Source organism: Pipra filicauda, unplaced genomic scaffold (assembly GCF_003945595.2).
Source record: "Pipra filicauda isolate LSUMZ 115617 unplaced genomic scaffold, ASM394559v2 scaffold113_size4260070_pilon, whole genome shotgun sequence".
NCBI lineage: Eukaryota > Metazoa > Chordata > Aves > Passeriformes > Pipridae > Pipra > Pipra filicauda.
This window is the reverse complement of record NW_024103585.1, coordinates 1,516,759-1,530,413: the sequence shown is the minus strand read 5'-3', so window position 1 is coordinate 1,530,413 and position 13,655 is coordinate 1,516,759. Positions and strand designations below refer to the sequence as shown.

At 33.6% G+C, this 13,655-nt stretch overlaps 1 protein-coding gene across 2 annotated transcripts in view; it reads right to left on the bottom strand.

The window, feature by feature from the left end:
* Positions 1-13,655, bottom strand: part of POT1 (protection of telomeres 1) — a 66,133-nt gene that overhangs the window by 38,571 nt on the left and 13,907 nt on the right. For both annotated transcript variants that reach the window (XM_039383589.1, XM_039383587.1), the window contains 4 exons: positions 12,157-12,267; positions 10,349-10,417; positions 9,102-9,216; positions 63-193 (listed from right to left, as the gene is read on the bottom strand). In XM_039383589.1, coding sequence (XP_039239523.1) covers positions 63-193; positions 9,102-9,216; positions 10,349-10,417; positions 12,157-12,267 — 426 coding nt within the window. The remainder of the gene's footprint in view (positions 1-62; positions 194-9,101; positions 9,217-10,348; positions 10,418-12,156; positions 12,268-13,655) is intronic.

Below are 13,655 nucleotides of genomic sequence, written 5' to 3'. Positions count from 1 at the left end.
TTCCTATGGTCCTGTCATTGCAGAAAAACAAGTACGTAAACCCTCAACATTCTAGTACATACCTTTATTCTATGAAATCGAACAATATCTCCAACTTTGTAAATTTTTGGTAGGGAATCTGGATTTCCATTAAAAAGAGTGCATGTTAACTTCACATTTGATGGGTCCACAAGTGTTACAACTGAGCAAAAATCTGTAAAATGAAAAAGTGTCTGAATCAGTAACAGGCATTATGAAATTATTAACACACTGATATTAAATTTGGGATGAGCACCCGTATGGCCAATTTTTTTCCTGCTATGATCTGTGTAACTCTTCCAAAGTTAATTTTTTTACAGTATCGTAACAACTGAAGTGTGGCCCATCTTGCCGATAATTAGCCCAAAAAACTGAAAATGAAATTTGTGATTAAGCACAGGTCTGTGAGCCAGGAATACACAAAACTTTTTCTTCTGTCTACAACAGGTATGCTATTCTTTCAAGTTTCAATTACTTTCTCCATAAAATGAGGAGCATACGTACAATCTTATGAAATTCTTTTCTAAGATTTATTTTTGCACTGCCTTCTGAAGAGGTAATGAGTTCTACAAGTTCTAAAAGCAAATTAAAACATAAATTACATATCTTTCACTTCAACAAAATATGCAGGAGATATATACATATACTGCAAGAATACAGTCACACAGCAGTAGTTAGAAAATAGAGCAAAAATCTGAAATATGCCCTTTTGAAGTTAAACTTCATAGAACTGCACTTCTGTTAATGACTTTAAAAGTAAAATCAAAAAAAGATAAAAATATGACAATGCAAACCAGCCCAGAATAGAGCAGCATTTGCAGATGACATAAATGAAACCTGTATTTTCCATTTCAGCTTATAAAAGCAGAGTCAAAGCACACTTGCTCTTTCACAACGTAGTAGCTGGTTCACCTGTCTGAAGAATGCTACCTACTGACCCCAATCTCCTGCATCACCCATTGTCCCTCCAAGAGACACAGTAACCTGCAACCACAGCAAGGGGAGTAGAGACTAGGAAAGAGGAGGAGGAGTGTCTGGAGTGAAGCTGATCCTGGAAGCGGTGGAGGAAAGGTGTTTTCCCTAAGTTTTCAAATGTTTCTCTTTGTTTCTCAATTTCTGAATAAGTTATTAAATGTTTATGTTAACTGGCAATGAAGTAAATTCCTCAACTCAAATCTGTTTTGCCCTGACAGACACCTTTTCATCTCTCAAAAATAAAAACCCAAAGAGAAAAACAAAAAAATCCAAATGATCAAAATCCCCACCTTCCTTTAGTTATAAATCTATGAGGCCGTTAGCGATAATGACATTAAACCAGAGTTTACATATCTGGGAACTGAACAAAGGTGTCACAGTTCTAAAACAAAGTCAATAAAAGCTCCATCATGCATTTTAAAGAGATGCAGACATGTAAGTTGTTGCTAGACTGCTTTGAAAGAGAATGCTATCAGTCCACTAAAACTGACAGATTTGCCTTATGTATAAAAGGTACAGGAAGGCAGTCAGAAGACAACAATCGTCATATGTAAACTCTGTGAACAGATTTCCCAAATATGAAGACAGATATGTTAGACTGGATTAAAATACCTGCTTTGCATGTACACTGCTCAGTCACAGACTGAAAAAACTGCAAGTATTTACTACCGTAATCCAAAGACGGATTGTTGTATTTCTTTGGGTATGAATTCTAGAGGTTAACTTAACAGGTCAGCTGCAAATACAAGCAAAATAAGCAATTAAAAAGAAAAATCTATGTTTCATGGAATTACAATCCTTTGAGGATACAGGGTAACATGCTACAGTGCATTGATAGACTCCAACATTGGAATCAAGAGTGAAATAACAAAAATACTCCACATTAAATGGTGGTTACTCTTTGATGCTGTGATTATAGAACCTAGTCAGCTTCACACATGTGCAACTGCCTATTTAATAGCAGAAGTTAACACACTGCCTTAATTTTCTGCGCAATTAGCACACTTATATAAGACTGATAATCATCCTAGTCAAAGCAGTATAAAATATTACACATGCTTTATATATCTAGAAACATCATCTACATAACACAGATTCTCTGTCTGACTTTAGTCTTCCATTCCTAATCATCACCTCAAAACATCACTTCTACAGTAAACCTAATTACAGTAAAGGTATTTGAGAACAAAGCGTAAAGACTGATTTTCTTTTAATGAAATCTTCATCCAGCAAGTCCTGTTTGAAGGTTAAAAATCAAAAGCCACCTGTCTTTTCTTCTCCAGCTAAAATGTGAAAATTATTTTGTTTTCCACAGCATCATTATAGTTCAGTGACTGAACTCACTTTTCTGAAAAAAATGATTCAAACTCTAAACAGAACTGTGGAATTCAAATAATGTCCTGGTGTTAAGCAAAGCAATACAGTAAATGTCATTGGTCCAACTTTTGATTTTTCTCAACACACTTTCCAACAAAGTAAAATCCCTTAGTTACCAAGCTAATAAATAAATAAGTAAATAATGGAACTTTAAATATTGGAGTCAATTTTCCTTTACTCTAGAAATTTACTCCACTGATTAACTTTTCTTTAAAAAGAAAATTTTACCACTGACACATTTTACTTGTAATAATCTGTCTTAAAAACATGACACAACAAATGCACAGTTCAGTAAATTTATATACTATAAAAAAAAGCTTTTTACTTTCATACTAGATTGACTCAGTAAAAGCACCAGATTTCAGCTGACACTACAGAGAACTCCAAACTGAAACCCTATTTTTTTTAATATACTTAATTGTTATGAAGTGGTATTCTCACTCAGGCTTATCATCATGTGAGGAACCACCAGCTATGGACAGCTATCTGTAAGGATGCTACTTGTAGCACCTCAGAGTTGGTTTTTATGAAAACAAGGAGAGATAAGCGATGTTTGGTTTAAATGAAAGTACAGTGATGCATCTGTTTTACATGCTTTTTATATCCTTTCAGACTAGTCCTTATTGTTCTTTAAGAAAACAATTGCTTTGTTAATTAGTTTTTTATTTAATCTCATAAAAAACCCACAACTATGTGCTGATCAGTAGAAGGTTACATTATCTGCATGGAGAATGCTGATTTGACAAGCCTTTAGGTTCTGACTTTAAATAGTTTGAAATGCAAATGTTTTGTTGCCCTGTAATAACCATTGAAAAGCTAAAGTTTCCTCCACTACCATGACAGTTTAGGGTCATTCTTCAGGTTATAGCTTTCCTTTCATAAATGCACTGAGGGTTACATCAGTCATCAGCATGCTCAGAAAGTCAGCATCTCTCCACAGTGTACAGATACATACAAACCAACAAACATATAAAAATCCCAAACCCCATGGCTTCACATAAAAATTTATTTTTGGTCATCCTAAGAAAAACAGAATTGCTTTCCATATTAGAAGTTACTTATGTTGTAGGACTGACAAGTTGTTTAGTACTTACTGATTAAACATTTATTTTAGTTTTACTGAGGACTTCAGCAGTTCCTAACAAATATGCTTGTATTAATTCTTAAGGGGGAAAGAATTGGTCACATTACAAATCCCCTTCTGGGCAATCACATATGTAGTCTTGAATAATATTTAAGGGGAAAACCCACTGTCCTGAACTTGTTAACTTCCACTGCAGAGAGATAAAAGGTTTTTGGCAATGTCATTGGCAATTAGGGACTCTAAAGATTGCCTTCTGTTTCTTATATTTCAATACAGACAAAAAAGACAGAAATTTCTGTAGCAAATTCTCTCTTCATAACTAAATGAAACATTATTAATGTGTTCAAGAATTACTGAGGCCATTCAATACACAAATATCTGTACTAACACCAAGCAGCTGAACCGGCTAATTTACCCTACACATTCATCAAGACAAGAAGTAATATAAATATACGCACACTCCCACGTGTATGTATATTTATTTATATACAAATATGTATTGCAAAAGCCCAAAACAAAACCTCTAAAAAATCAAACTGAAGATGTTTAACTAGACCTTGTTACTTCTAACATGGTGATACCCCTTAGAAATACAAAAATTCAGTAACTACCAGAAACATCTGGCTTAACATCTGTTAAGCATCTGCTTTAATGCCATCATTTGTAAATTGTAGATCTAAGTAACTTGAGATTGTCTTGTGATTTCTATTAATTATTTATTCAACTGTTTAATTATTTTCTCATTTCCTTTAATTTTTTTTAATCTTTTATATTATATAATAAAAAACAGTGGTTATTTAAAAAAGAAATGCATACAAACCACTGTGAATTGAAGGGAACAGAAAATTAACCCCCAGGGGTCGAGAAATGAAATCACTATCTTTACCTCTGCAACGGTTTTTATTCCATTCTGCAAAATTTAAATAAATGCTCAACATTTTGATTTGGAAAAAAATAAAATGAAATGTAATACATTGAAGAAAAAACTACTGTAGATTTTGGTTTGCATTCTAAAGTTGGTTTGCTATTACTTACTAAAAACTATTTTAATTGAAGTGGACCAATTGGTACAGTTCAGTAAATTCTTTCAGCTACATAGTTTTAAACAAATTCTAGCCTAAAAATGTTGGTGAACTTGGCACAAGATCAAATAAAAAACTGAAAATAAAAAAGTAGGGCTTCAAAATACACTTAAGAATCTGATTTATGGTTCTTAAGCTGGACTTTGAACATGTAGAATGCTGACCTGGAAGCGTTCAAGGTTTTTAGAAGTGCGTTTTCTGAAAATGTTACCCTTTATTGATTTTGATTCTAAGAAATATTTCATAAAAATAAAATAGTTACAATCCAAATGCATGTCTAGGTAGGATAAAATGTTTAATTCAACATGTGACATATGAATTAACTGCATGTATCTAAGAGAATAAGCTACGTAGAGGTTTCCCCATGAAAACAGGACATTACTTCTATGACTTAGTATTAACCAGCAGCAAAGATTATTCTTGCTATACTTCTTCCTTGCATTATGGAAAACACTAACGAATATCTACATGAAACAAAGAGCTGGGGAAGCAGTAATGTCATATTGCAATGTCCTAAAACTTTCATGGTCAAGTACATAATCTCTGTAATTGGACACTACAAAGACAGAAGCTCTTTTTCTCCTATATGGACTGTTTTTACAGTAAATCTCAAGGTTAAATACTTGAGATGTCCTTGGGATTAAGGAAGAGGAGAGATGAGAAAATCACCTTTGTTAAAAATTTAAAGTATCTTAAGACTCTTAAAGTGTTGGAGAAAAAAGTTAGAATATAGTTTTGAACACTCACAACAGACAAAATCCCATCTGTCTGTTGTACCAAGCAGGACTGGAAGTACTTCCTCAGACAGTTTTCAGAACACAAAGTTCCCATGTACAGACATTTCAAACTACATGCCTTGAGCTGAAGCATGCTTAGTTAAAACAACTTTCTCTGGAATAAACGATTTATGTTCATACTGAAAATTCATTTCTTCGTCAGTGTTTTAATATTCATCTAATGCAAAACTGGTAACAGAAATGATGAATATTTAATTATAGATTATATAAACTAACGAAGCTAAACTAGGTACCACTAGGTACCACTCCAGTGGTACCCACTTTGTGGGAACACAGTGCAAAGCTTCAGTCTTAATATATGTAATAAGGAGCAGTTAAATAAATAATCACTTTCCCTATTAAGTTTCTACTACTTATGAAATGGAAGTGAGTAACTCACTTGCAAAAATCTGTCCTAGCTGTTTCAGAGACATGCTGTCTGGAAAGTCAGTGCACTTAAATTCATTGTTTTTACATATCTGGAAAAAACGGTTGTCCTACTGACTTCCAGCAACCAGTGCTCGTCTTCAGGATGTTCTCTAAAGTCTTGCTAAAGTAGGCAGACAAATGACAAATCTCAACCATGTGATCCTTTAAGAATTGCCCTTCCATGATTTACTCAGAAAGCAGAAATAGTACTTTCTATATTTGATTAATTCCCTTACTCTTTTTGATGTCAGCAATGTGAAAAAAGGAAATAGAATCTTTAAAAGATTTTGTGGGGTTTGTTTTGCCTGTTTATTTGCTTTTAAGTCTGAGTCTCTTATTTTTCAAGGGGAAAGAACCTCCATTCCTCACTGCTAATATCCTTGATTATTACAGATAAAGCACTTACCAGACACCATCACAAAATCAAGATTTTGAGAAGCTTGCTACAGTGACAGACAGATGCTGTTTGGCAGCCTGTGCAAAACAGATCTATCAACCTTAAATACCAGATGACTGTTCTCTGCTCTGTACAGGTCAAGATTATACTTGCACCTTTTACAATGAAGTATTTTACAGATTAATGGCACATCAAGTAGGAAGGAGTATCAGTGGTAAGATCTCACACACAAATAAAATGTTTTGTTAATTTTTAAATTTGGTCCTTCTGTTTGAAAAAGCATAAAGACTGTGTTATCATTGTATTTATATTAATATTTAAGTATTAACTGCAGCTAAAACATTTGCTATATTCACAGCCAACATGCACAGGCTTAATTTAGTATCTTATGAATATTTGCATTTCTATTTAGATGTCAGAACAAATTTTGTGTTTTCTAAGTCTAAATGCTTTGAGTTCTTGAAGGTACTTTCACTTACCATTATTCCTCATTTACATCTAGGAATATCTGTTGTGTTGTAACTTTCTTAACATAAAACAATTGGAATTTGTACTTCTCTGCTTTTACTGGGCTACAGTATTATCAAACACCAACTATTTTTTGTTTTGTTGGTTGGTTTTTTGTTTTTTTTTTGTTTTTTTTTTTTTTTTTTTTTTTTTTTTTTTTTTTTTTTTTTTTTTTTTTTTTTTTTTTTTTTTTTTTTTTTTTTTTTTTTTTTTTTTTTTTTTTTTTTTTTTTTTTTTTTTTGTTTTTTGTTTTTTGTTTTGTTTGTTTGTTTGTTTTTTTTTTTTTTTTTTTGTTTTTTTTTTTTTTTTGTTTGTTTTTTTTTTGTTTGTTTTTTTGTTTTTTTGTTTTTTTTTTTTTTGTTTTGTTTTGTTTTTTTTTTTTTTTTTTGTGTGTTTTTTGTGGTGTTGTTTTTTTTTTTGTTTTGTTTTTTGTTTTTTTTTTTCCTGAACTGTGACAGCTATCTTTTCCATACCTTTCTCTAACAACTAGCATTTGCTTTTTTTCGAGAGAAACCAATCAAAATCATATTTCATCTTAAAAAATGCAATTGATAACTGTAATGTTATCAAGGACTATGTAGAACATGATAATAGTATAACAGTGTCACAAGGAAAAAAACCAAACACACACTATTATTTGCTATAAAAACAGATGGACCATTACTGGCTCAGTTCCCAACTAAATGACTACATCTATTTTTAAATGTTAACATTTAAATTTGATTATCCCATATTCTTCAGACTTGTTTTTTTTTATGTTTCAGAGTTATTTTGCAGAACATTACTGCCTTCTCAGTGTTGTGTAAGAATGTGGAGCAGAAAGGTTTCCTACGAGCAAGCCATGCCAACTACTATAAGAAACAGTAATTGGAATACATTTCCACAACTAACTGTATGGGAAGCACAGCACTGCTGTCCTGCAGAGAGCAGGGCACTGGGCCCTAGTGCTGTCCAGACATTGTTTCTTCTGTTGACACATTCAACACTATGCAAAAATGCTGATGAGTTCCCCAAAGTTATTCAGTTAATCTAATATATTCTTGACAAATCCTATGCTGCTCTGCATAAGTTAAATAAGGCTGCTGGCTGCCTTCAGTGCAGCTGACACTTGCTGAACAATGGCCCAGGGACCAGCACATGCACATCCTGTCTTTTCTGTGAACAAGAGCTGGACCAAACTGCAGCTACAAGTACAGTAAAACAACACTTCACCTACAAGTGGGAGCAAGTACTTCCTGTCAATAAGGTCTTTCATACCAGTATATCTGTTTAACTAGAAGAATACTATATGCCCCAAAAGGAAGTAATTAAGCATGCCCACAGCGCAGAGTATACTGAGTTCAGCAGAGTTCAGCTGAACATACTGAAGCTGGCAGACACAAATCTGCACAGACTCCCCAGATGTTCCTCCCACTCAAACACTAAGTTGATTCAAACTAAGGCTGAAGATTGCTTGGTCTTCAAAAAGTGAAGCCATTAGTTGAACCTTAGCTGGGACTGGAACTTTTTTCAGCTGTGCCACCATGTTTGTGCAGCTTTTAGCTGTTTTAAGCTACCTAACTGTAGCAAACCTCCACTGCAGGTGGAGCAAGCGTTGTGCTCTCTCTGCCTTGAGCACATCACCTTCAGACTGTTGCTGGCAGGTTTTGAACAAGATCAAACAGATCTGTTCGCAAAAGGCTTTGCAGACAAGCCACTAACTCTTGGTTCTCAGTTCTAAAATTTCTGTATTTAGAAGCTAAATTCACAGCTAGTGACATTATTTAAGAGACCTGCATGTGTAATTAAGATCATAAAAATCAAAAATCACCACCATAATCTGTTTTTTTTTTGTTTTATTAGAATTACATTCAGAAGGGGGGAAAAAAACAACTTCAAAATGCACAGTAACTTTATAATAAGCAAAAAATATTTTGATTAATTCTGAATTAAGTACGAAATTCTACTGCTTATCCAAATTCAGCAGTGATGTCACCTAGCTGTGTACTTACTGAGCACCTAGTGAAAGGGCACAATCTTCTAGCAAAACTAGCACAATAAGTAATGTGTTCACCTGATAGGAAAAAAATATTCAGTTATTCCACAACTTTACAAGTAACGAATATACTGCTATATTTGTAGCACATCATAACACTTCTTGTCAAAACCTCAAGGAAAAATTGCACACAGCTACACAAGAATCCTTTCCTACAAGGACAGGTGCAGGGTTTTTGTAATTTTTTTTTTTTACAGGTCCTTTTCCCTGTTTTGCTCTGATAGTACTAGCTTAATACTTTCTTCATTTGCTATCTCCACCACTCTGCCTAAACTGACTCAGATATCCCTTAACTATTTGTCGTTCTGTTTCCTTGATATTAGCTGAGAACCATGGCCAAAAGATTATGTGGATTTGTTGTTCTGGTTGTATTTTAATGAACATAGTAAGAGATTTAAAATCTCTTGTATATAGTACATACCAGTGCCTTTGCTAACATATGGAGGCTTGAAGAATTTCACAACGCCATACAAATTCACTATAGTTCCATCTTTAAGTTGATTCAGGGGAGTATACACATATTTTGGAGCAATAGACTGGAAAGGCGTGAGAAAATGAGGAAACAGAAGAAAAATTATTCAAACATTCACACAGAATTTTGTCTTTTAACATCATTCATCCTTAGACATGTCTATTTCATCTTAAAAAAATATTACCTATTTCTTTATATTTATTCACTTTAGATTCAGAAAGCACATAAGACATTTAATTACTTTTTGTGGTTGCATCTTCCTTACAATCAATCAACCAGTTAGTTCAAGTAAGTTTCAATATATGAAGGTGAGTAAAAGTCATTATAATTAAGAACAATAAAAGACAATTTTCTACTGATCCATTTTAACATGTCCATTGAAAAGGCTTTTTAAAGCACATACATAAATAATTTTGTATTTCTTATTGGCAGTGTCACCACACAGAATCATTGTCTTGGGCTGGGAGAGGGTTTACCTCTCACAGCCACTGTGCATATCTTCCAATTAAAATAGCACAATTGTTGGAGAATTAAAGACATTAAGGACTAGTTTCTACTGTTTAAGGACTATTCTCCTCTGTCTTAAGGTTGTAATACATGCTGGTTATACTCTTTTAAAGCATGTAAGTTCTGGCAAAGTGATTGATAACTATGGTTTTCAACTACTATACTGAGGGAAAAAAATGCAACTCTTAAAAAAATTAACATTGAAAACAAGCTGTATCATCATTAGTACTGAATCTTTAACGTCATGATAAGGACCAAAAAAATTTCATAAACCAATTTCTATGCCTTTAATATTTCCTGTAGATTTTTAATTTAGACACATAAAGGCTTGTTCCAAAAAGTAATCAAAACAAATTTTAAGATCAGTACCTGAAGTCTGATTTTAAATCAAAGGAAGATCCTTATTTCCTTTTTTAAAAGCACAAGCATACAGTCTTATTTAGAACAATAGTTACCAACATGCAGTCTGTTTGGAGATCGACATGGGAACTCGAGTATAGAAAATGTACTACTTTTTCATATTTTATTTTGTATTTCAGGTATATTATTTGCAAAATTAAAAGCAAAACAAGTGACCGCAGGGATAAGAGCATGGAAGTAAATTAAACAGGAACAAAAATGAATTCCACACATTCTTATTTACATAGTTAGTCTCATGTGATTTAAAAACATCCCAAATATAAACTCACCACAAATGCAGTTTCTGAAGCAGTAGCTGTTCTTGGTTTAGTGTAAATCTGATTACAAAATTGAAGGCACTGCAAATATAACAACATTTGATAACTCTAAAGCAAATATAACACTATAAGCAAATACAAAACAGCCCTATAGACAATTTTGCCATATGAATCACCTCTGAATCTAGTAAAATTTTATCCATAGAAGAAAAAAATATTTACTGCTGTTACAACAGTAGACAAAAGGTACTTCAAAATAATACATACATTGTATGAGTTGAATATAAGTTAGGTCACATTAGCAGAATAGCATTTGCAAGTTGTAGGCCACAAATTTAAAACTGTACTTGCTTAACATAGAATGTAAATGGGTTTAAGTTTTGTACATGTCAGTGCTTAGAGCAGAACTCTCTCAGTGACTTGTTAACTCTCCTTTCAGGGAAAAAAAAATAAAAAAAAAAAAGGCAAAGCAAATTCATCAGAATGGGATAAATTCTATTTAAAGATAGTTTCTAAGCTTTTCGAGCCATACTTATAAGCCAGATTTATGGTCAGTGTAAGGTCTTTTACAGAACTAATCCTGGTGACTTGACAAACCCACTCACTCTGAGAAACACAGGGCTCAGCTACCATCCCAACGCTACACCACAACCTGTCTGCTGGACACAGGGTCCCATGTCTCAGCTGTGCGTTGTCCCAGGAGTGCAGACTCCTGCTAGGGAGGTTTTGCTCTCCACCCTCAGCTGCATTCCTGAAGCTAATTTTACTTTCATTTTTTTTGTTTTAAACAGGTGAGGCAAAAGTCACAACTGAGAATGTGAAGCACACAAAAAGTCTGATCGTTGGTATTAATGTTAAGCATCCAACAAGTGTGTCAGTAAATTAAGTGCCACAAGCTCCATTCTGTGGTCAATGATGAGACAGACATCTCCTCAGCACAACCCAGGCATTCAGTGAGTGGCTCATAGTCCTTGGGATTAGACTGTATGTCCTGGGGTCTTGCTCAATCGAATGCCTCCTGTATTTCCTAAAATTTAGGTACTTTTAGTCTAGATACACCTGTTCAGATTCAGGTCACAGTTTTGCTATCTATTATCTTCAATGAAATATACTCTTTTTACCTATGTTTAATCACTATCAACAGATAATTTCATGAAACAGTCTGCACTACCATTTTAAATCATTTAGTTTCTAACTGAGCTGTGTGTCAAGCTTTAATTTTATACAGAGGTACATTCTGAAATAAAAATGCCTTTCTGAAATACAAAAAAAAAAATTCTTAAAATTTAATTAGACAACAACTATACAGATAAAAATGAACATCAATAATGTGAGAATAGTATAAAAGAATGAATATTTTACTCAGGCAAAAAGAGTGAAATTCTCTTTTAAAAATTTAGAATTTAGGAATTCATGTATTTCAAAGGCAACAATTAATGATGTGAGTCAAAGCAGTACAAACCCATAGTCCTGAGAAAACTAAAAATTACAGACCTGAAACCACTCTTGCACCCTCTACCTTGTCTGCATTACTGAAATGTGTTATGCCCAACAGTGATTTAAGCAGCTCTAGGGAATCTATCTAAAGCCAACTAAAGCCAAATTTCTGCACTCAACAAGTAGCTGAGTGGGAAATAATTTGGTTAGTGTTATTATAAAACTGCATGCACACACACACACGTTTCCTGATGAACAAGGTAAAAAGATCTGTAGCACTTTAGTTTCTAATAGATTTTATGTTTTCTCTACTATAGAGCAAAATGTTAATGTTAGTATTTTGGGGGGGGGGGGGATAAAAAAAAAATCGGGTACCCACGTACGTAAATGGCTGATCCGTCTTCTTCAGACACCTCCAGGTGACAACCATGTCTACCATCCTCTCTCGCTGTAGGCGATTTTATCACCTTAAATCCTGCAACTATGAAGGTGTCCTATGGGGACAGGATAATATACAGAAAATTACACAGACTGTATCATATGCTCTATTTTAAATGTATGTGATGTGAAATCTCACCCTAAAGTCTCACGACACTGAAGAAACAAAAATACCAAACAAATTGTAAAAACTAATTTGGTTCTTCTACCCATGGAATTTATATTTTCAACCAATGCCAGCAAGCTTTTTTCTTTTCAAATTCTGCTAAAATTTTTGCACTTTTGATGCTACTGTGACTGAGTGCTATTTCTGACAAGGCCTAGAGGGGAAGATTCACACTGAATAAAGCAAAAGAATCATTTCTCTTTGAATACACTGAAGACTGACTCCTTTCTGTTTAAGCTTAACTAAGGTAGAAAAGAAATCACACATTGAATCAGCAGTGACAAAACCCTTTTTTCTTGGAGCTTCTTTCTCACTGAGTTACAGTTGCACTTTGAAAAAACTCTCCTTGTAAATATTTTCTGTTTTGTTTGGACCAACATCTTCCAATTTCTTCTTTAAGGGTCAAATAGGTGGGTCAATCAATAGGTAGGTTTCTGGTAGCAAAAGAGACATTATAAACTTCTCTGGCATAACTTCTGAGATTCTGGCACATCAAGCAATTATAACTGCACTTTCACTTTAGTATAAAATTCACTTCAGTATAAAGTTCCTCAGACACCACAAAGTGAACAAGAAAAGGAGGATTTAAAAGGTACGTGATTCAAGTCCCAGCAGCAACGCACTTTTTTAGCAGCAGCCTCACCAAATAAAAAAGAAAAAGCAGGAGAAGATAGAAAACACATAAAATACATTTAGGAAATCAGATGTGATTAAAAAAAGGTATCTGATACAATGTAAAATTCCTTTACAGTCAGTTTCCTTGCTATAAGAACTGTACAGCAGGTCTGTACCAGTGTGATCCACTCTGATAAACATATTAGACTTGGATTCTGTTTCTATTCAAGCTTCTACCAAAAGCACTTCCATAAACTTTTACTGAATTACTTTCGTTCATGTGTTTATTTGATTACAACAAATAAAAGTGCTTTTTGATTAAAGTTGACAGTTTTAGCCAAATACTGTCCTATGACGGTTCTTTTTTTGCTATTTCAGCAATCTGACAATGCTTCTCTAAATGATTTAAGATCCAAAACCTTAATGTTTCATGCAAGAAAAAGAAAGGCTGCTAGATCAAGTGACAGTGATATATTTAGTTATTAAAACATAGGGGAAAAAATTTCTGCAGAAAATGTAAGCCTAATCAGACAGTTTAATACACAATGAAACTCTGTAGGGCATGGTGATTTTTAGGTAGTATCATAAATGGGAATACAATGTATATTTTGTCTAAAAAGTACTAGGAAGTCACCTAGAAGTAAGCTACACTCAGAGCTAAGT